Source organism: Triturus cristatus, chromosome 10 (assembly GCF_964204655.1).
Source record: "Triturus cristatus chromosome 10, aTriCri1.1, whole genome shotgun sequence".
NCBI lineage: Eukaryota > Metazoa > Chordata > Amphibia > Caudata > Salamandridae > Triturus > Triturus cristatus.
The window spans coordinates 233481054-233504451 of record NC_140593.1 but is presented as its reverse complement, the minus strand read 5'-3'; the positions used below and the strand labels follow the sequence as shown (position 1 = coordinate 233504451).

The following is a 23398-nucleotide window of genomic DNA, read 5'->3' as shown; positions in this document are numbered from 1 at the left end:
CTGTGAGTGTTACACAGCGCCTGTTGGTCTGAAGTGATTTTTTTGGTTGATAAGCATAATTAGATTTAGAGCCATGCACATGAGGCACCATGCACTGGCACGGAGGGGGCTAGTTTAGGGGCTCTGGTGAACGAATACACCTAGCGGCCCATCTCTGGTGTGTTTACTACTGTGGCCCTGTGTGGGCTGGCACCAGCTTTAGTGATGTCTCTGTGTAGTCACCTCCCTAGACCTGTGTTGTTCTTGTGTGCTCACTATCATGGAGTTTGGTGCGCGGTGCACAATCTTTAAAGGGGTCCCGGTGTAGTTACCCACATGGTACCCCGACTTTTATCTGTGGTCTATCTCTTGTGTGCTCACATTAATGAGGTTTGGTGAGGTCTCTGTGTAGAAATCCCCATTGAAGGCCTGGCATGTGCTTGAGGCCCAACTCTTGTGTGCTCACAATCATGGGGTTGTGTGTACTGTCACACCACTTTTGGTGAGGTCTCTGTGTAGTTATCTCCCTGGTAGGCCTGACTTGTACCTGAGGCCCATCTCTTGTGTGCTCACAATCATGGGGTTGTGTGTACTGTCACACCACTTTTGGTGGGGTGCTGTGGAGTTATCTCCCTGGTAGGACTGACTTGTACCTGAGGCCCGTCTCTTGTGTGCTCACAATCATGGGGTTGTGTGTACTGTCACACCACTTTTGGTGAGGTCTCTGTGTAGTTATCTCCCTGGTAGGCCTGACTTGTACCTGAGGCCCGTCTCTTGTGTGCTCACAATCATGGGGTTGTGTGTACTGTCACACCACTTTTGGTGGGGTGCTGTGGAGTTATCTCCCTGGTAGGCCTGACTTGTACCTGAGGCCCAACTCTTGTGTGCTCACTATCATGGGGTTGTGTGTACTGTCACACCACTTTTGGTGAGGTCTCTGTGTAGTTATCTCCCTGGTAGGCCTGACTTGTACCTGAGGCCCATTTCTTGTGTGCTCACTATCATGGGGTTGTGTGTACTGTCATACCACTTTTGGTGGGTTGCTGTGGATTTATCTCCCTGGTAGGCCTGACTTGTACCTGAGGCCCGTCTCTTGTGTGCTCACTATCATTTGGTTGTGTGTACTGTCACACCACTTTTGGTGGGGTGCTGTGGAGTTATCTCCCTGGTAGGCCTGACTTGTACCTGAGGCCCGTCTCTTGTGTGCTCACTATCATTTGGTTGTGTGTACTGTCACACCACTTTTGGTGGGGTGCTGTGGAGTTATCTCCCTGGTAGGCCTGACTTGTACCTGAGGCCCAACTCTTGTGTGCTCACTATCATGGGGTTGTGTGTACTGTCACACCACTTTTGGTGGGGTGCTGTGGAGTTATCTCCCTGGTAGGCCTGACTTGTACCTGAGGCCCAACTCTTGTGTGCTCACTATCATGGGGTTGTGTGTACTGTCACACCACTTTTGGTGAGGTCTCTGTGTAGTTATCTCCCTGGTAGGCCTGACTTGTACCTGAGGCCCGTCTCTTGTGTGCTCATTATCATTTGGTTGTGTGTACTGTCACACCACTTTTGGTGGGGTGCTGTGGAGTTATCTCCCTGGTAGGCCTGACTTGTACCTGAGGCCCGTCTCTTGTGTGCTCACTATCATTTGGTTGTGTGTACTGTCACACCACTTTTGGTGGGGTGCTGTGGAGTTATCTCCCTGGTAGGCCTGACTTGTACCTGAGGCCCAACTCTTGTGTGCTCACTATCATGGGGTTGTGTGTACTGTCACACCACTTTTGGTGGGGTGCTGTGGAGTTATCTCCCTGGTAGGCCTGACTTGTACCTGAGGCCCAACTCTTGTGTGCTCACTATCATGGGGTTGTGTGTACTGTCACACCACTTTTGGTGAGGTCTCTGTGTAGTTATCTCCCTGGTAGGCCTGACTTGTACCTGAGGCCCGTCTCTTGTGTGCTCACTATCATTTGGTTGTGTGTACTGTCACACCACTTTTGGTGGGGTGCTGTGGAGTTATCTCCCTGGTAGGCCTGACTTGTACCTGAGGCCCAACTCTTGTGTGCTCACTATCATGGGGTTGTGTGTACTGTCACACCACTTTTGGTGGGGTGCTGTGGAGTTATCTCCCTGGTAGGCCTGACTTGTACCTGAGGCCCGTCTCTTGTGTGCTCACTATCATTTGGTTGTGTGTACTGTCACACCACTTTTGGTGAGGTCTCTGTGTAGTTATCTCCCTGGTAGGCCTGACTTGTACCTGAGGCCCATCTCTTGTGTGCTCACTGTCATGGGGTTTGGTGGGTGGAGCACCTCCTTTGGTTGGGTCGCTGTGGAATTATCTCCCTGGTAGGCCCGGTTTATACTTGAGGTCCCTCTTTGGTGTGCTCACTATCATGGGGTTTGGTGGGTGGTGCACCTCCTTTGGCGGGGTCGCTGTGGAATTATCTCCCTGGTAGGCCCGGTTTATTTTTGAGGTCCCTCTTTGGTGTGCTCACTATCATGGGGTTTGGTGGGTGGTGCACCTCCTTTGGTGGGGTCGCTGTGGAATTATCTCCCTGGTAGGCCCGGTTTATTTTTGAGGTCCCTCTTTGGTGTGCTCACTGTCATGGGGTTTGGTGGGTGGTGCACCTCCTTTGGTGGGGTCGCTGTGGAATTATCTCCCTGGTAGGCCCGGTTTATACTTGAGGTCCCTCTTTGGTGTGCTCACTATCATGGGGTTTGGTGGGTGGTGCACCTCCTTTGGCGAGGTCTCTGTGTAGTTATCTCCCTGGTAGGCCTAACTTGTACCTGAGGCGCATCTCTTGTGTGCTCACAGTCATGGGATTGAGTGTGCTGTCCCACCTCCTTGGGTGGGGCCTATGTGTAGGTATGTCCTTGGTCCTTGCTTGCACTAGAGGCCCTGTGTGGCAGGGTCCGCTGCTGTAGTGCTGTGGGGACATCTTTTCTCATACTCAGTGTCCATCGGAATGGCAGGGTGCGTTCATCTCACTGGTAGGCCTGTGTTTCAACTGAGGTCCTGCTCACTTGTGAGTGACTGTGGGGTCTGAGAGTGCAGACATCCCCTGGTAAGCTTCATTTGTACCAGGGGCCCTTCTCTCTGGCACTCACTGTTGGGCAGCTCGTGGCCTGTTTGCCTGCTTTGGTGGGGTTGGATAAAAGTGGGTCAGGGTGCACCAACACCTCCCTGGTATGCCTTGCCTGACCCAGAGGACCTGCTCTTGGCGATAAGGGTCAATACCCCCCCCCCACACACACACACACACACACACACTGCTTGCCCTCTGATGTGCAGCTACCCCTGCAGAGGTCATGTCCTCTTGCGTGCCCTTCCACTTTCGTGGAGGCTGTCAGGGTACGGCTCTCTCTCGGGCAGGCCTGGCTTATGCCAAGGGTCAAGTTCTCTAGCGCTCACTGCTGAAGTTTTGTGTAGGCAGCTCGTCTCGGGGTACAGCTCTTTCCTGGCAGGCCTGGCAAGCACTAGAGGCCCATTTCTCTCCTGACACTGGTAGGGTGCGCGTGGCCTGCGTCTCTCCTCCACGCTTGTTGTTGCAAGCAGGCTTTGTTGCTCTGAACTCGTCGGACAGGTTAGGGTGTTCCTGCAGCACTGGGTGCCCGTGGCCAGAGCCACCACCCGCTCCGCCCTGTTGTGCGTAAGAGAGCAATTAAGGCTTCAGCTGAGCCTACGCCGAGTGTGTGCGGGGGGGCCAGGAGCCAGTCAGAGGCCCCCTCCCTCCATATGCCGGAGTCCCATCCACCACTCACAGGCTCCCCCTCCCTCCCGGCGCCGCGCCCTCTTCTTCTGAGCCGCCCCTCCCCGCCCCTCGCCAGCCTGCAGCCGCTGCTGAAAGTGCCTGGCGCGTCCCCGAGCCCCTCACTAGCTGCCTCCAGGACTCAGGACTCCAGTATGGCTGCCTGAGCGCACCTCAGCTCCCCTCCAGCAGCCGCAGCCCCCCGCCCGCCCCAGGGATGACAGCAACTTACGAGCGTCGGCTCCCCAGCACTATCCGCGCAAGCGACTTCCAGGCGCCTTTCCAGGCGGCGGCCAGCATGCACCACCCGTCGCAGGAGTCCCCCACCCTGCCCGAGTCCTCGGCCACGGATTCAGGCTACTACAGTCCGGGTGGCGGCGGGACTACGCACCCCCCGCACCACGGCTACTGCTCGCCTGGCTCGGCCACCTACGGCAAGGCGCTGAACGCCTACCAGTATCAGTACCACGGCATGAACGGCCCCGCGGGGAACTACCCGGCCAAGGCGTACGCGGAGTACAGCTACGGGAGCCCCTACCACCCGCACCACCACCCTCACCACCCGCAGTACAGCGGAGCCTACAGCCGGGTGCAGGCGCCCCCCAGCCAGCCAGGTAAGGACCGGGGAGGGGCCAGGGGGTGGGTGTATGGAGGTGGGGCGCGGGAAGAAAGAAAGAAAGAAAGAAAGAAAGAAAGAAAGAAAGAAAGAAAGAAAGAAAACTGATTGATGTAAATAAGTAAAATCATTATTATCAAATAAGGAGTGGAAGCACGGAACTGGAAAGACCTCCAGAAGAGACAGGGACATTATTTTGGAAGGTGAAAAATACAAACACCCCGCTTCTATGGAAGGCACTGAAGTTGCTGTGGAGGTTCACGCTGTTTGCACTTTTAATTTAACTTGAGGTGTGAGCGTCTTCAGGCACTGCAGATTTCTGCGCGCTGGCTCTTACTTGCCTTCTCCCCCTCCTCCCCTCCCCCTCATATAATCTACATTTATTCTCTGCTCTTTAACTTTCTGTCTTTATTTTGATATTTTTTACTAATTCTTTTGTGTCATTTCTATGATTCCGCCTATCCCCGCTCTGTTTATCGCGTGTTTCTGCAGTCTTCTTTTTTTCTGTCTTTTCGGTTTCTTTTAGTGTACCTGCTTCTTATCTCTGCTTGTTTCTTCCCGTCGGTCTCTCTAGTCCTCCCTGTCTCTCAGTCTCTCTATCTTCCACTGTTTCTGTCTCTTCTCCTCTTTATCTCTCTTTCGCCACTCTTTCTTCTGAAATATATCTGCCTCTCCCGTGCCCTCTTTTCCATTGTCTATCGCTGTCTGTCTCTGTGTGCCTCTGTTTCTCTATCTTTTCCACTGAGCCCGTCTCTTCCTCTCTCTTTTGTTCAGCTGTCGCTATCTGCCTCTCTGTGCCTCAGCCTGCGCCCCTCTCTTTTTCACTGTCATTTTCCGCTTCTCTCTATCTTTTCCCCTGAATGTCTCTTACTTTTCCATTGTGTCTGTCTCTGTATCTATCTTTCTACAGTCCGCCTCTGCCTCGCTCTGTGTATCAGTCTCCCTGTCTGTGTTTTCCACTGTGTCTGTCTCGTCTGTCCCTGCCTCTCTCTTCCACTGTCTGTCCCAGCCTCTCTCTCTGACTGCGTGTCTCACTCTTCCACGGTCTATCTCTGCCCCGCTCTCTTTTTGACTTGCTATCTCTGACTGTTTCATTTTGTTTCTCTTCCGCTGTCTCTCGCTTTCTCTCTTTGACTGCCTGTCTCTCTTTCGCTTCCGTTGACTCTCTGTCTGCCTGTTTTTCTACTTTGCCTCTCTCCTCTCTCTTTCTCGCTTTATGTTTCTATCTCACTCCACTGTAGTCTCTGCCTCTCTCTCACTGTCCACTGCCTGTCTTTGCCTCTTACTGTGACTGCCTCTCTCTCGTTCTCTTTGACTGTCTGTCTTTTCTCTACCCCTCCCTCGCGCGCTCTCTCCTCTGAGTCGGCTGCCGGTCTGTCTCTCTCGCTCTTTGACTGTCTGTCACCCCCCTCCCTCCCCTTCCCCCCGCGCGCTCTCTGTCCTCTGCAGCCCGCCTCTGCCTCGCGCTCCATGCCGCAGTCTCTCCCCTTTATCTTTCATTTATGGCCGAGGCGCCGCCAGCCAGAACCAAAACAAACCGCAGAAATATTTCCGAGCAGTCGAACAGCATTCCCATGCAACGACTTCACGTCGCACAAACCAAAATACCACGCTGGGGTCAGTACCGCGAAAAACGAGAATACCCTCTCGTCTCCAAGGCAGCGGCTATTTATATTTCGGGGTTTGTGGATTTGGCATTTTATGACGAAAAAATAGGAAAGCAGCGAGTCAGAGCAAATGCAATAAAAGCCTGGCGTGCGAGGTCAGATCTGCGTGTCAGGAGAACATTTGTTGTTAATACTCCAAAACCCTTTGGATTTTTAGTTTGAGCTGAGAGAGCATGAAACGTAAAGATGGATTGGTCCAGTGACACCTTCTTACTTTGTACTCTGGGGATTTGTGGCTGGTTTTGTCGTTCATCTCAGCAATGTGATTTTATTCTGCTGTGATAACTGTAGTCACTACATGTGATGTGCGCGCTTTTCTGGTCTCTCCCGGTGCTGTGCTCCATCGGGACAGAGCGAGAGTGTATTTAGATGGGATTTTAAGACGTGACCATGATTTGGTTTGCAGTGCAGTTCTCTCTCCGTCCTTGTTTGTGCTTTGCGCGTAGTCTTTGCTGCGGTCACTGGCGCAGGCAGCGCGCACTTTGCGCACACAGGCCCGGCGCAGGCCTACCTGGGTCATCAGGCAGGGACAGAAGTTATCTGATGGCACCAGAGGCTCCCGCCGCCTTGGAGCGCTCTATGCGGTACATTGGCGCCTACAGGCCGGTGAAGAGTTTACCTGACGTCTCCAGGCGCTGGCTCCCATAGTAACTGCGGCAGACAGCGCGCTGTCCTTGCGCGCAGTCCTTGCGCGCAGTGACCGGACACAGGCCGGTTAGGCCAGCCGGACAGGAGCAGAAGTTCGACGGCACCTTTTGCCGTCGAGTCTCCCGGATACTGAGAAAAGCAGCGGCTGGGCGCTCTGTGTGTGGTTTCTTAGCACACACAAGCGGCACAGGCCGCGACGAGAGGCCCTGGCAGAGGAGATGTTATTTGACGGTTCCAGCCACTGTCTGCCCCGCTCACTGGAACACATCGTCCCTCGGTGGGCTCTGCACAGATTCTTGGCTGGAGAGACCCTGGCAAAGACTTTATTTGACTGCTTCAGCCGCTGTCTCTACAGGTCACTGCAACAAGCCGCCCCAGGGTATATCGGTGACACAGGCCGCGGTGGGTCCGCGGTCCCAGACAGGCGCTGTCGTGTATGGCTAATGTCCTCTTCTAACCCTAAGAGCTAAGTCCGCTCGGCTTGTCCAGGGACTCCTCTGACAGAGCCCTCTGGGCCTCCGAAGGGGCTTCCCGCGGCCTGGGCATTTTCACGGGCTTTGCTCCGGAGGCTGCGCGCCCTCAGCCAGGGCCCCAATACAAGGCCCTGCGCTCAGGCCTGAGATGTGTTCAGGGTGTACAGGCCCCGGACTAATACAAACGGACTCTCTTCAGGTCCTCTGCCTCACGCGCTGGCTTCACCCGCGGATCCATCATCCAATGTTATTGGCTCCCTTTTCCTCGTTATCATGTCCCCCCTTTCCATGTACGTCTTTCTGCAGTACAGATCGATTTGTAAAACGTACCCCTCTTTTTTCTGCAGCCAGGGCTCTATTCAGCGTTCTTAAATGTTGTCAATTTACCTTTTCCGAGTTATCGACAAAGGCCCTTGCAAAAATGAGACCAGTAAACCTATAATCAAACTGTCGATGTAATTACAAGACCTGCGGCAGTCACAATTAATCTCCATCCATCCATCCATCCATGCATAGCTATTGTGTATATATATATATATATATTATATATGTGTGTGGGTTCTATTAATATTTCTATCGGGTGTTACATATATGTGTTCTCTTTTTACATATAAAAGCGTGTGTGTACTCGCATGATTGTGCTAGTATAATATACAGTGCCTACTTGTTGGCATTGCGGGGTCCTGCGGGGAGCAGCCGTTACAGTATTTTGTAAACCGTAAATGATTTATGAAACTATAGCAAAAACGTAACTAAAATAAAAAAAAAACGCTGCATGAAATGGAGTGAGTGAAGACAGCTAACCGGTGTTTTCCTTTTTGGGGCGTGATGTAGAGAAAGAAGTGGCCGAGCCCGAGGTGCGGATGGTGAACGGAAAACCCAAAAAGATCCGAAAACCTCGGACCATTTACTCGAGCTTTCAGCTGGCCGCGCTGCAGAGGAGGTTCCAGAAGACGCAGTACCTGGCGTTGCCCGAGAGAGCCGAGCTGGCCGCCTCCCTGGGACTCACCCAGACACAGGTACCCGCCCTAGCGCCGCGCAGCGTGAGAGGCGCTTCCTTGTGAGAGACGTGGCGGGGGCCCTGTGGGCATCATTGTGAAAGCTGTGCAAAGGGCACGAGGAGGCTTAGTGGTGTCTGCGCGCGTGCATCCCTGCGTGCGCATAAACCAGAAAGGGAGAAATCTGAATATATATATATATAGAGTAACAACATTAGGGAAGGCAATCTCAGCTTCTTAGAGAAAGATGCTATATAGACGGAAACCTGTCAGTTTTATTGAAAACACACATTTTATGTGTGAAAATATAAATAAGGGAACCCGTGCTTCTTAGTGAAAGGTGTTAAAGACAAGAAACTATCCGTTTTTTTTGTTAAACACATATATAATGAATGTGTGACATTAACGAAGGCAATCATCTTCTTAGAGGAAGATGTTAAAAAAAGGACACTGACAGTATTGTTATAAAACACATATATTTAATGTGTGAAAACATTAGCGAAGGCAAGCTCAGCTACTTAGTGAAAAGTATGTAGAAGCGGCACAATATGACATCCAGAGTGAAAAATTCAACAATATGATCTTTATTAGACACGTGTAATAACTGACTATTTGGCACTCTGGGTTCCACGGTGAATTTTGCATTAATTAGCAACGAGGGCCGTGAATGTCACAGTGAAAGATGTGTGTGGCAACCTGCACCCGTGCTCTTGATACAATATGTAATGCCGGCACTTCGTGCTCTGAGCGTGATAGTGAAAGGTGTGCACAACAGCCCGTGAGTTGAGCTTCAGAGCGCTTGACGTGCACGAGTATTTGGCTCAGTGCACTGTGAGCAAAAGTAGAAAGATTTAGATCGGCGAGCAGACTCGTGCACAGCAGGGCTCGCAGTGATAAATGTGCTCGTCTCCAGCGCACTTCTAGGCGCTCTGCACTTTATAATGTGGGAACACCGGTCCGTGGACGCTATGGTGAAAAGTGTGCAGAGACAATTCGCACCGAGGTGCCTAGTGAACATATATAACAAGTATAGGGTACTTTGTAAACCTGGCATGTCAACGCTGTAAAGAGGGGGGAGGGGGTATATTATTTGTTAATGTTCTGTAAACAAGTCTGGTGACTGTTGTTTGGTTATAGTGTGCAATGTACACATGTATGGGTCTGGCCTGTTCCTATATAGTAAAAGTAAATATAGCTACTTCTGCAGCACTATGAGGGTAGTGCCTTATAGACAAAAGTGTGCAAAGCGCGGCCTCCCCAGAAGGTCCTGTCTTCTAGTGGACGTGTGCACAGATTGTAGGTGCACAACAACTGTTCGACCTGATGCTGCAGATCACATTTGGATTTCACAATTGAATCCACTCCCTTGAGGGTGCAAACACGAAGTGTCGTGAAGGGCGTGTTTATTTCAGACACTGTGTGTGTGTGGGTGGGTTCCAATCTCCTCTTCCGGGAACAGTGCGTCATCTTTGGTTTACATGCACACATATGTGTGCTTCACATTACCACGTTTCGTATAAAAGAACAACCTGGGCTAGCCTCGAATAAACACAGGAGAATAAAAGGGGGTACCCAGCTAGGGAGGGAGCCCTTTTTGTAGGGTGACCAGCATTTTAAAGCCAGAAACAGGGACATTTCACAAAAATAGAAGAAGGACTACAGTTTTACTTCAAGTGAGCGCACAGAATGACAGCGCTCCTCAGCAGAGAATTACAGAACAGGCAGTAAGGACATACATAAAATGCAATTTTGAAACCCTGTAGTTTGCCTGTTAATTAAATTGCTTTCTTGAAACAACTGCTAACTATCCCTGCTTTGTAAAACATACAAAATCACCTCCCTCCATTTTCAGTCGACCTTCTTTAAAAACTGGGACATGAGCTACATTTCTTGAAATCTGCCTGGACAGCTGGTGAAAAACTGGGACCATCCTGGCAAAACCGGGACGCCTGGTCACCCTACCTTATTGCAACACGCGGGGTCACGCAAGCAAGGGGGGTGGGGGCAGCGTGCACACACTCTGGCGAGGCCAACACAGCCTTCCATCTTCGCGAGGTCAGCAAAATGGGCTCCATTTCATAAGCTGTAGGAACAGCTGAGATTGCCTGCGCTTAGAAACAAAAAACGCTATTTTTTCATAGTTATTTTAATGTCTATTTATTTTTGTTTGTATTATTGCTGTCACTGTGACGTGTATTAGTGTTGGTACTAATAAAATTATTGTTTTTATTAATCTTATTGGTTAACATTATTATGAACGAAAGTGACAACATGAACAATAATTCTAATAATACAACTACTGATAACAATAATATTATTTAGAACAATAATAACAATGATAATAATACCAACATTACTACAGATCACGGTGACAGCAATACTACAAATAATAAACGTACAAAAAATAACTATGAAAAAAAATCATAGTTAAAGAAAGAATTGTTTTCTATATAGGGTTTTCAGTATCTAAACGCAGTCAATCCCAGCTGTTCCTATGACCTATGATATGGAGCCCATTCTGCCGACCTCGCGAAGATGAAAGGCTGTGTTGGCCTCGCCAGAGTACGCGCGCGCTGCCCCACAGCTCGCGTGACCCTGCGCGTGCAATAAGCGCTGCCTCCCTCCCTCCCTCGCAGGGTGCCCTGTAACAATACTAATGATAGCAAAATGATTATTATTCATAATAACAATAGTGGTAACAACACGAATACTACTATCAATAAAATTATTATTAATATTATTTTTCTCGCTGTTGTTATTATTCTTGTAGTAGTAGCATATGGCACGCGCGGCTGGGAGCTCGGCTCGAGCTCAGTGACGCCACGGCAGCCGTGACGGCGTCTGAGGCGCGAGGGTAGATTCACGCGAGAGCCCCGCTCCCCAGGAGCCCTGCGGTCTTCCGGATCTGGTTGCGTTAAACAACGCTGCACAAAATGCCTTTATTCGTGACAGTGAAAGCGGCCGCTCTTCGATGGAGAGTAGTGTCGCCGTGGCATCACGTTATTCTGCGGTTTATGAACGCCAGGGCGTAGGATCTGATCAATAAAAAGACAAAAGGCAGCAAGAGGGCGTGCGGGGCCTCGAGCTGCCTTGAAAACATCTGTCACCGCTGGAGGGGGGGGGGGGGCTGCCCCCGTGCAAAGGCTGCATAATTACACACCGGGGCTGTGGGGATTACATGTGCACAGAGCCGGTCTCACGGTTACTCTGGAGCTGGCCACGGTGGAGGTGTTTATTTATTCCCAAGAACACCCGCCCCCTTAATTTAAAAAATCCTTGCAGTTTGTACTTTCACTTTATGTAATTTTTTGTGAAAGCTTTTTCTATTTTCTGTCTAATACAGAACACAACCGCTCTTTAAAAACTGGATTGTATAATCGTAATTTATTTAAATATTTGGTTCCCGAAAATCTTAATTTTACGCCACACAATGTATACTGCACTCGTGATCTCGGCTTTGCACGTGAGTTTGTCCCCTATTGTGTTCGAGACTGCCCTGGTTCCAGCTTGTACTAGAGTAGTGGGGAGGCATTTTTATTGTCCTTTTATCTGGTTATGCGATTCTTAGCAAGGTGCAAACACACACAGGGTAAATTACTTAAGTGATTAGATGTAGATGTTTTTAAAAATTATTTATCGAAAGAGCGTCAAATGCTGTAAGTCACTGCTGGCCACTGAGGCATAGCCAATCACCTGATATAGCAATACACAGTTGTAAATAATGAACGTAAATATATGAGACACACTCGAGTGTCGTGAAGACCGTGATCTGAAATACGTTTCTATCGTATGCGATGTATAGGAATTAGAATTGGCTTCCTTTAGATATACAGCGCCCAGGGCCCCTTAGGCCTCATAGGCGCTTTATTATAGTGCATGCGTACAGATACAACCACTGCTTCCTACTGACATCTTGTCCTCTTTAAATTTCAGGTGAAAATCTGGTTCCAGAACAAGCGTTCCAAGATCAAGAAAATTATGAAGAACGGAGAGATGCCCCCAGAGCACAGCCCCAGCTCCAGCGACCCCATGGCCTGCAATTCCCCGCAGTCCCCCGTGGTGTGGGAGCCCCAGGGCCCCTCGCGGCCGCTCAGCCAGCACCCCCACGTTCACAGCCACCACGGGCAGACGTCCAACGCCTCGCCGGCCTCCAGCTACATGGAGACCCCAAGCGCCTGGTACTCCACCGCGGGGTCGCTCAACTCCCACCTGCAGGGGCACGGCGCCCTGCAACACCCGCTGGCGCTGGCCTCAGGGACACTTTACTAGCCCGCAAAGGACTGCAGGACACCGGCATCCTCCCGGGGGCTGCCGAGCGTGGGTGCTCGACAGGGCCGGGGCAGAGTCAGTCACAGGCCAGGCAGCGCCTGCCTGACTTGTGACTGCTTCTCTCCCAGCAAGAACAGACTTCCCGAGGGCTCAGGCCCACCCTGAACGGGCCGCTTTCCCGCTCTGGTCGCCCGCCTCTGGTCCTAGCCCCACCAGACAACTGTGTGCAGCTGAGGAGGTGAGAGCGCACGCTGCGGAGGCAGTGGGTGCAACCGGACCTGTTCCACGTGTACAAAGGTGTTGCATGTAATTTATTACATTTCAGAGGAGACTTTGTGTTTTTTTTTACAGCTGGACTCGTGCGACTGCGGACACTATCAATGGTGCCTTGAAATCTATGACCTCAACTTTTTTCCAGAGACTTTTTTCGTCAACTTTTATTTTAACCATGTAAATACTTGTAGATAGGTGAATTAACTGTATATTCTGGATAAATAAAATTATTTCGGCCATGATCGCTGCTTCAGGAAGGTGACGTTCTTCGCTGGCAATGGCAGCATGAAGTCTGTAAGTAGTTTGGGGAGGCCGCCTGCGCGTTCGGGTCAGGGTGCAGCGTGCTAAGGTAGCGCCCCAACCCCAGCTGCCCCCCTTCCAGACTGGACAAGTCCCGCATGGTTGCTCTAAAGTAGTACATATGTTTACCGCAAAAGGTAATGTGTGCATGCGCCCCATGGCAATGAGAAGGGATGGGCAAAATAACGCCCTATCTAACGCGAATGCACTAATAAACCCACGTATGTTACTACAGTAGGCGGAAAGCTCGCGTGAGCAAATCTCTGTTCCCCCTATCATAGTGCTTGTTCCAGTGACGTTACACGCGGACCCAGCTCGCCTCACAGTAGGGGGTTCTTCAGTGTGAGGTTTCCATACATTATTAATCTGACCCTTGCTTCCTGGATTTAGAGGAATCCTTTTGTTTTTTTAACAAATACACATGACAACTGCAATTCATAAACCTTATATGAAAGTGTGATATACTACTAAGCACCCTTGTTCATGTGTGTTGGGGGGGTGGGGGGGGGGGGGGTATCCTTACCCAGCAGAGGTTGCAGCCCTTTTGAGTCATGGCATCTCCCCACGAAAGATAATGGTAGAAAATAGAACACTGTGTATTACAGTCTGTGCATATATATCTGTGTCTAATGGATAGATGAGTGGATGGATGGATTAATGAATGGATAGATGGATTATGGATGGATGCGGGTGGATGGATTAATGTATGGATAGATGGATTATGGATGGATGGATTAATGGATGGATAGATTAATGAATGGGTAGATGGATTAATGAATGGATGGATAGATTAATGAATGGATAGATGGATGGATGAATTACTAGATGGATGGATAGATTAATGAATGGCTAAATAGAAGGATGAATGGATGGATGGATTATGGATGGATGCGGATGGATGGATTAATGAATGGACAGGTGGATTATGAATGGATGTGGATGGATTAATGAATGGATGGATAGATTAATGAATGGCTAAATAGAAGGATGGGTGGATTGATAGATCGATGGATGTTGAATTTCGGATTTGGAAAGCTGTTTTGAGGACTGAGATGCCAGGGAATGCCCTTTATTTGTCGGGCTGCCACAGTGAGAGGTGTGTGTCCTGTGTGGGCAGCAGACTAGCACTTGTAAATCAACTCCGAAAACCCCTTATTTCCGTAACCCACACTTGCTCTACACCCGGGAATAATATATGTATATAAGTAAATAACTGTGACCTCGCGTATCTTACCAAAATATGTAGGGGTGCCTGGTGAAAATTACAGTTGAATGGTTATAAGTGGTTTCCACTTGGATCGGATTGGGCGTGTAATTGTTGGGGGATCTGTGACCCCTGGAGAAAAAACATGAGTCAATTTACAGAGTAAATAAAAAAAAACTTGCCAAGATGTCCATATAGTGCAACTCGGCCAAGCAGAAAACTGTTGGAACTGGTAGACAGGAATTTTCGGGGGTTGATTCAAGTCATGGAAAAATACCACTTCGCATAGTTACGTCCCTGTGAGCGAGGACTTGCAACACGTCATTATTTTCGCTGTCGTTTGATAGATGCCGATTTAAAAGCAGTGAATTAAAATGCACATTTGCGAGCTCCGCCAGGCCACGCCCCCACACGTCATGAACATTACGGCCTCGACCTGCTCTTCAGAGGCGAGTTTCGGAGGGCGCGCCTCGCTATTAATTATCGCCGTGTAACACCGTGACCCTGGCGGAGGTCACGCACCCCTGGGCACAGGCAGGAGAACGAGCGCCAGGGAAGACGGCACAAGAAAGGAGACAGAGTGATTTATCACTGCAGGGAGAGCGGCGGCAATAAAAATGACAAGGATTAGAACATAAAACGGCTTCCAGTGAGCCGAGGATTTCAGCGAGGCTTGTGGGCGTCTGGAGACAAGGCCTGCAGAGGCAGGAGCTCCCCTCGGGCGCACCTACCTGTCTGCCAGCCAGCCCGCCTGGCTCCCCTCTCTGCGTCGCCCTGTCTGCCTGCCTTCCAGCCGCCCTGTCTTCTGCCGGGCCTGTCTGCCTGCCTCACAACCGCCCTCGCTGCTGGGCCTCTCTGAAAGCCTCCCTATCATCTTCTGAGCCTGTCTCCCTGTCTTTTGTGTCTGCCAAGCCTGCCTACAGCCTCCCTCTCTTCTGCCTCCCAGCCCCCCAGCCTCCCTGGCTTCTGATGGCCTACTCTCTACCTCCCAGACTCCCTGGCTTCTGGTGGCCTACCTCCCTGCCTCCCTTATTTATTTATTTTAAAAGTTTTATATAGCGCTAGCTTGACCCGTAGGTATCAGAGCGCTTTACAGCTTTACATACATACTGTAAAGAAAAACAGACAGAAATTGCATTACATAGCAGGCAGTAAGGAAGCAAAACCAGGGATCAAAAAAATACAGCATGGAAGATAAGGTGGTAACACAGTCCGGTCGCCAACTATCCTTGAATGTCAAGAGAGACTAACTTCTTTCTTCTACCTCCCGGCCCCCCAGCCTTCTTCCGGGCCTGCGTCTCTATCTTCTGCCTCCCTGGCTTCTGATGCCCTGCCTCCCTACATCCCTTGCTCCTGGTGGCCTGCCTCCCTGGCCTCTCATGGCTTCCCTCCCTGGCTTCTGATGGCCTGCCTCCCTACTTCTCTGGCTTTAGATGGCCTGCCTCCCTGGCTTCTGAAGGCCTGCCTCCCTACTTCTCTGGCTTTAGATGGACAGCCTCCCTGGCTTCTGAAGGCCTGCCTTCCTACCTCTCTGGCTTTAGATGGCCTGCCTTCCTGGCTTCTGATGGCCTGCCTTCCTACCTCTCTGGCTTTAGATGGCCTGCCTCCCTGGCTTCTGAAGGCCTGCCTTCCTACCTCTCTGGCTTTAGATGGCCTGCCTTCCTGGCTTCTGATGGCCTGCCTTCCTACCTCTCTGGCTTTAGATGGCCTGCCTTCCTACCTCTCTGGCTTTAGATGGACTGCCTCCCTACCTCTCTGGCTTTAGATGGCCTGCCTTCCTGGCTTCTGATGGCCTGCCTTCCTACCTCTCTGGCTTTAGATGGCCTGCCTCCCTGGCTTCTGAAGGCCTGCCTTCCTCCCTCTCTGGCTTTAGATGGACTGCCTCCATACCTCTCTGGCTTTAGATGGCCTGCCTTCCTGGCTTCTAATGGCCTGCCTTCCTACCTCTCTGGCTTTAGATGGCCTGCCTCCCTGGCTTCTGAAGGCCTGCCTTCCTACCTCTCTGGCTTTAGATGGACTGCCTCCCTGGCTTCTGAAGGCCTGCCTTCCTACCTCTCTGGCTTTAGATGGACTGCCTCCCTGGCTTCTGAAGGCCTGCCTTCCTACCTCTCTGGCTTTAGATGGCATGCCTTCCTGGCTTCTAATGGCCTGCCTTCCTACCTCTCTGGCTTTAGATGGCCTGCCTTCCTACCTCTCTGGCTTTAGATGGCCTGCCTCCCTGGCTTCTGAAGGCCTGCCTTCCTACCTCTCTGGCTTTAGATGGCCTGCCTCCCTGGCTTCTGAAGGCCTGCCTTCCTACCTCTCTGGCTTTAGATGGACTGCCTCCCTACCTCTCTGGCTTTAGATGGCCTGCCTTCCTGGCTTCTAATGGCCTGCCTTCCTACCTCTGGCTTTAGATGGCCTGCCTCCCTGGCTTCTGAAGGCCTGCCTCCCTACCTCTCTGGCTTTAGATGGACTGCCTCCCTACCTCTCTGGCTTTAGATGGCCTGCCTTCCTGGCTTCTGATGGCCTGCCTTCCTACCTCTCTGGCTTTAGATGGCCTGCCTCCCTGGCTTCTGAAGGCCTGCCTTCCTACCTCTCTGGCTTTAGATGGACTGCCTTCCTGGCTTCTAATGGCCTGCCTTCCTACGTCTGGCTTTAGATGGCCTGCCTCCCTGGCTTCTCAAGGCCTGCCTTCCTACCTCTCTGGCTTTAGATGGACTTCCTCCCTACCTCTCTGGCTTTAGATGGCCTGCCTTCCTGGCTTCTAATGGCCTGCCTTCCTACCTCTCTGGCTTTAGATGGCCTGCCTCCCTGGCTTCTGAAGGCCTGCCTCCCTACCTCTCTGGCTCTAGATGGCCTGCCTTCCTGGCTTCTGATGGCCTGCCTTCCTACCTCTCTGGCTTTAGATGGCCTGCCTCCCTGGCTTCTGAAGGCCTGCCTTCCTACCTCTCTGGCTTTAGATGGCCTGCCTCCCTGGCTTCTGAAGGCCTGCCTTCCTACCTCTCTGGCTTTAGATGGCCTGCCTTCCTACCTCTCTGGCTTTAGATGGCCTGCCTTCCTGGCTTCTAATGGCCTGCCTTCCTACCTCTCTGGCTTTAGATGGCCTGCCTCCCTGGCTTCTGAAGGCCTGCCTCCCTACCTCTCTGGCTCTAGATGGCATGCCTTCCTGGCTTCTGATGGCCTGCCTTCCTACCTCTCTGGCTTTAGATGGCCTGCCTCCCTGGCTTCTGAAGGCCTGCCTTCCTACCTCTCTGGCTTTAGATGGCCTGCCTCCCTACCTCTCTGGCTTTAGATGGCCTGCCTTCCTGGCTTCTAATGGCCTGCCTTCCTACCTCTCTGGCTTTAGATGGCCTGCCTCCCTGGCTTCTGAAGGCCTGCCTCCCTACCTCTCTGGCTCTAGATGGCATGCCTTCCTGGCTTCTGATGGCCTGCCTTCCTACCTCTCTGGCTTTAGATGGCCTGCCTCCCTGGCTTCTGAAGGCCTGCCTTCCTACCTCTCTGGCTTTAGATGGCCTGCCTCCCTGGCTTCTGAAGGCCTGCCTTCCTACCTCTCTGGCTTTAGATGGCATGCCTTCCTGGCTTCTGATGGCCTGCCTTCCTACCTCTCTGGCTTTAGATGGCCTGCCTTCCTGGCTTCTAATGGCCTGCCTTCCTACCTCCCTGGCTTCTGCCGGGCCTGTCTGCCTCTCTCGTCGCCGCTGCTTACCAAGTGCCATATTTTCCTGTCCTAGTGCCTAGACGTTGTCTGTAGCGTTTTAAGGTGTGCAAAGACTTGCGCTGTTCATGTATGCAGTAATGTATAGGCATACACAAATCTGTAAGCGTACACCTACACACACATGCATCTATGCAAGCAGTAACATACAACTGCACCCGCACGTGTTAAAAACGCATACATAATTTAAAGTTCACGCCTTTGTTAATCGTAAATATGCTGGCACGCACACATTTCCATATAAAAAATGCACATGTAAACATGTAAAATCAACTGCACGAGTTGACACATATTCCCAATCACATATTCACCCATGCGGACATGCACAAGCATATATGAATGCGTACATGGATACGTACACACCTGTACAAAACATACATAAATGCATGCAAACGAGTGTAAACGCATGTATTCATTAAAACTCATATGTGGTAACGCGTAGATAAATGCTCGTATAATTACGTACATACATGCATATACACATGCATAACATACAAATATGTGTCTGCATACATGTATGTACACACACTCATGCATTCCTACATAATACCGTGTACATAAATGCATGCCTGCATGGCATGCATACATAAACCTACTCTATGCGCACATGTATGTAAACATTCATGTATACATTAACACACAAACACATACAAAAATGCACACGTTGTTACATGCTTACATGTACGCACAAACACGCATATAGTTAGACTTATAAAGACATAAATAGAACTCATGCCTCCCTCAGTCACACATATGGAGACATACAAGAGTACACGAACACATACATGCTTGCCTCAACACCCCAGCACATGCACACGCATGGATGCAGGCGTGCTCAGGACGGCTCCAGTATGCATGCACTCTTGGAATGTCTCCTCTCACTGCCCTGCTCTTTAATCCGCCCTGTCTGTTCGCACACAGAGACGCCTCTGCGCTGTTGGAATGCTCCCCGTGCCTCCCCTGCCTCGGGCCTGCGGCGGCTTGAAGTCCCAGCTTCGCCGCGCCAGAGGCAGAGAGCGCTTAGCTACAGGTCTATGCGCTGCGCCGCTTTAGAATCAGCACGCACAGGGGTGGTTGTGTTAACAAACAAGTCTCACGCTGCCCCGTCAGTTATTCAGGGTGCACAGTCGGTGGGCGCTACACGGGCTGAGTGCGGGCAGCATGCAGATCCTAAGGAGCGAGTCCCGACTCCCGGACGCACCCCCCCCCCCCCCTTTAGTCAGATGCTGCAGGTGGAGCGGGTTGGGGGGCATGTCTCTATTCTGAATTTACTTTCTGTCCTCATCCCATTTTCTGGAATGTTTCCTGCATAAAGTGCATTTTGTTACAACTAGCAGGCTCTAGTTTTGTCTGGAGCGCGTCAACGCCCCGTCAGGGGTAGTAAGCGCCACATAAATGCAATTTCAAGGCTTTTTCGTTTTACGGTCCCGTTCCACACCCCGCTGCGGGGGCACTGGGCGGCGCCCCTGACATTCAAGCTCCTCGGTGCCATTCAGGCTGCTGTTTTGGGGAGCGGATGTGAGGTTACGGCCAGACCTGACGCCTTTGGACCCCGGGAGGGGAGCGGATGTGAGGTTACGGCCAGAGCTGACGCCTTTGGACCCCGGGAGCGAGGCTGGAGTCTGGGCGTCGGCTCAACACGCTGCGAATCTGGACACATCACTGTATCTTCCGCCGGCGTCTCAAAGACATAAAATACAGTGAGCGTGGCCTCGAGAAATAGAACTGGTGCTCATGCAAAGCGCCCCGATACCTTCGGATCGAGTCCGCGCTATGTGAAACTGCAAGAAATAAAATACCTATTGCGGGGACTGTTCAATCACGTGGTTATCACGCGTTAGGGATATAGGGTAATCTGGCTATAGGCTACTGTAAAAGTCGATAAGGAGGAAAAGGGCGGATGATGGCGTAGGGGGAATCTAGTAGCAAAAAAGGAAGGGGTGGGGAGGCGATTTCACGTATCAGAAAATACATGAATATAAAAAGGGTAACGAAAAATGGCTAGGAAGGGAGTAGTGTGTTTGGTGTTCCAATTCTATAAAATTGTAGGAACTCCCTCATCCCTCCCCCCCCCCCAAAAAAAATGCATGCCGTTATTCGGGTTTTCAGACCGGAATATTGAGTCTTCATTTTCTTATTTCGTTACATTTTTACACAGTAAATACTGCATTTACAGCTTTTTCCTCTTTAAGGTTCTTGTAGTTCACGTTTCGGGAAAATCAGATAAATCATTTACTCCATGTCTGTGAATCAGCTGCCAGTGTGCAACTTTTATTCCCTGTCGGATTCATAACCTCGACTTGTCCTTCGTTTGCGACCCACATTGGAGCCTGACCAGTTTCACCACGGGTTACCAAACTTACACAAGTGTGTAAAATGGGTTCACGCATTGGGGTCGTCATGTTTGGGAACTCTTATGAGTAACATGTCCGTATGTAGGCAGATAAGACGGGGACATAATGTTCCTCTGTAAACTAGCACTACTGTGTGTAAGGCCTGTGTTTTTTCTACTGTAGATTCATGAATTGTACTGTAAGGTGAAGGATAGCTTCCTGATGACGACAAACGTAACGCGTCCTTGTATCCTGTACATTGCAAAGTATATTCCAGACCGTTCCCCATTGTTCTGACTTTAGAATAAAACACAGCACCCTAGAGGACATTTTTCAGTGCAATTTAATACCCCAAGAGGGGCAAAAAAATTGAAAGTCTCAAATAGTTATACTTTATTCCTTCTTATCAATTAGGCTTGGGTTCTCGTGAGGAGAGCGTACAGTTGCAATCCTCCTTGCATAGCTGGGAGGTATTAATAATTTTGGAGTTTTGTAAAATTGCTTAATTATAAACTTTTCAAGAAAACTAGTTACACCTCTCATGACATTCTCAATTGCGGAAAGATTTTTTTTTTTGTTGCAAAAAAGATTATTAATATTTTTTTTAGCAAAATAAGTGAAACATTCCTATGTATATTTCACTTATTTCTCAGAAAGGGACTTGAAACAGTGCAGGCCCAGATTTATTAAACTTGGCAGCGCGATGCACCAATGAATGAAGAATTGCAGCGCTGTATTACGCACACGGTAACAATTGTAGAGGACCTCACTTACAAGAGGCGCGCGCCCATTACGTCTTAGGCGTGCTTGCTGAAAAGTGCGTCCTTTGCACAACACGTGGGTTTGCGTCAGCGCCAAAGACGAGGAAGAGGTGTCTCGTGTGACATTTTTACTCAAAGGACACCCTCCAGCACTGATTTCCATGTAGTGAAACAACCCAACGTGTAGTCTTTACACAAAGGGGCAGATTTACAAGCCCCTTGAGACACTTTTCACATGGGAAAGAGTGGCGAAGGGGCTTGTAAATTTGCCACAAAGTGTGCAATTTTGCGTAAATTACATACTATTCATTGTAAAATGATGCAAAATCCCCTTTACCTATTTTTTTGAGCTTTTTGTTAATTTAGCCTTAGGATTTCACACTTATCCTGTCCACGCTACTTTACTAGATCTGGCTTGGCTCTGCTCTCGCCCTTATGTATATGTATTTTTTCATTATGGGTTTAGCACTACATAAGGCAAACCTATTTGTCTCACTTTGTCTCACCTAGCTTGCTTTCCTTTTCTCCTTTAAAATATATTTGGGCAGATATTTTCTACCGCAATTGTTACAAAAAATCCTCATTAAAAGAACCTCGTACAGTCTTCACCAATGTTCCAAAAATGTGCAAGCAAAGTCCAACACTTTTTAACACCCACTGTGGTGGCAGTTAGTTCCAACATATATTTTTAATGTTCACCATTCATGCCAATCAGATTATTAACCAGGCTACAGTTACCTTTTTCTTTTTAGGTTTGGCTAAGCATCTACAAGAACTTTAGTGGACCCCATTGTTCAGTATACTCTATGAGACATTTCAATCACTCAATCAATCAATCAATCAATCAATCAATCAATCAATCAGTAGACTTGTAGTGTTGACTTGCCACCCGTGAGGGTATCTAGACTCTCAGTCACAGAGCCAGGTTTTAAGCGTCTTTCAGGATTTCTTTAGGGTAGGGGAGATCCTGAGGTGCAGGGGAGGCCGTTCCAGACCCCGGCTGCGAGGTAGGAGGAGGAGTGTCCCCCTGTTCTGCTGCGGCGTATGCGGGGGATGTGAGCCAGCGTGAGGGAGGCAGAACAGAGGTGTCTGGCGGGTTTGTGAAATCTCAGGTGGTGGGGTGATGTAGGTGCATCCAGAGTCATGCAAGGCCTTGTACTCGGGGATGAGGGGCTGGAACTGACATCATTTGTGTACCGGGAGCCAGTTGAGTTCTCTGAGGTGGAGGCTCAGAGGGGTGCGAGGAGGGAGATCAAGGACGAGTCTTGCTGCGGCGTTCTGGATGGTCTGTAGTCTTTAAAAGAGGTGGGACTCAATTCCAGTGCTGAAGGCATTTCCATTGTTCAGTCAACTGATGACAAGGGCTTGGGTGACGATGCACCTTACGTTTTAGGGGAGCCACTTGAAGATCCTGAGTGACATGCTCAGGATGTAGATGCGGGAGGATTATACAGAATTGACTTGGGACCTCATGGTGAGTTTGGTGTCAAGCATGATGCAGAGGTTCCTGGTGCACTCAGCTGGGGTTGGAGTGGACCCCAGTTGCATGGACCACCAGAAGGCATTCCAAAGTCATCATGACCAAAGATCAGGACTTCAGTCTTCTCGGTGTTTAGCTTGAGACAATTGTCTCTCAATCCATTGGTGACCCTGGTCATGCATTTGTGAAAGCTGTGTCTGGCACCGGTGGAGTTTTTGGAGAGGGAGAGGATGAGTTGTGTGTTGTCAGCATAGGAGATGATGTTACGTCTGTGAGATCAGATTATGGTGGCCAGGGGTGTCATGTAGAGGTTTAATAGGTTGGGACTGAGTGATGAACCTTGAGGTTCTTCGCAGATAATCGGTTTGGATTCGGAGTTGTAAGGTGGGAGGTGAACTCACTGTGTTCTGTCAGTGAGGAAAGAGGTGATCATTCTGAGGAATGTTCTTTGGATGCCTATGGCCTGCAGCCTGGCGGTGAGCATGTGGTTGGAGTTGGTGTTGAAGGCTTCTGAGAGATCGAGGAGGATGAGAGTGGCTGTCCTCCCTCCATCAAAGAGGGCCCATATGTTGTTGGGGGGCCGCAATCAGCGCTGACTCCATGCTATGGTTGCTATGGAATCTGGATTGAAAGTCATCCAGGAGGTTATTGTGTTCGAGGTAGTTTGTTAGTTGATGATTGCCGGCTTTCTCAATGACTTTGGCCTGGGAAGGGAGCAGGGAGATGGGTCTGTAGTTAATGAGTTTGTTGGGGTTCAATGAGAGTTTTTTCAACAGGGGTTTGACTTCTGCATGTTTCCAGTCTCCAGGGAAGGTGGTGGAATCCAGTGATGTGTTGAATATGGGTGTGTGTGTGTTGTGGCAGATGATATGACAGTGGGTGCAGGTGTAAGGTGCTACTGTGTGATATTGTGTGGCGCAGTGGCAGGGTTCATTGCAGCGTCCCGGGTCGAGGGCACGA

General features: G+C 50.1%; 1 protein-coding gene across 1 annotated transcript; it reads left to right on the top strand.

Moving 5' to 3' along the window:
- The first annotated feature begins 3811 nt into the window (after window positions 1–3811).
- On the top strand, window positions 3812–12905 carry DLX5 (distal-less homeobox 5). Its single transcript, XM_085630872.1, has 3 exons — window positions 3812–4333; window positions 7958–8142; window positions 12055–12905. Exons 1-3 carry the CDS (start codon window positions 3937–3939, stop codon window positions 12388–12390), a joined length of 918 nt encoding a protein of 305 aa, XP_085486998.1. The 5' UTR covers window positions 3812–3936; the 3' UTR covers window positions 12391–12905.
- Window positions 12906–23398: the final 10493 nt, after the last annotated feature.

Excerpts from the sequence above, each read along its gene's own strand:
- DLX5 (XM_085630872.1), top strand. The coding sequence starts at position 3,937 with ATGACAGCAACTTACGAGCGTCGGCTCCCCAGCACTATCCGCGCAAGC. Across the intron at positions 4,334-7,957 it reads GGCGCCCCCCAGCCAGCCAG|AGAAAGAAGTGGCCGAGCCC; the intron begins GTAAGGACCGGG and ends GGCGTGATGTAG. Across the intron at positions 8,143-12,054 it reads TGGGACTCACCCAGACACAG|GTGAAAATCTGGTTCCAGAA; the intron begins GTACCCGCCCTA and ends TTTAAATTTCAG.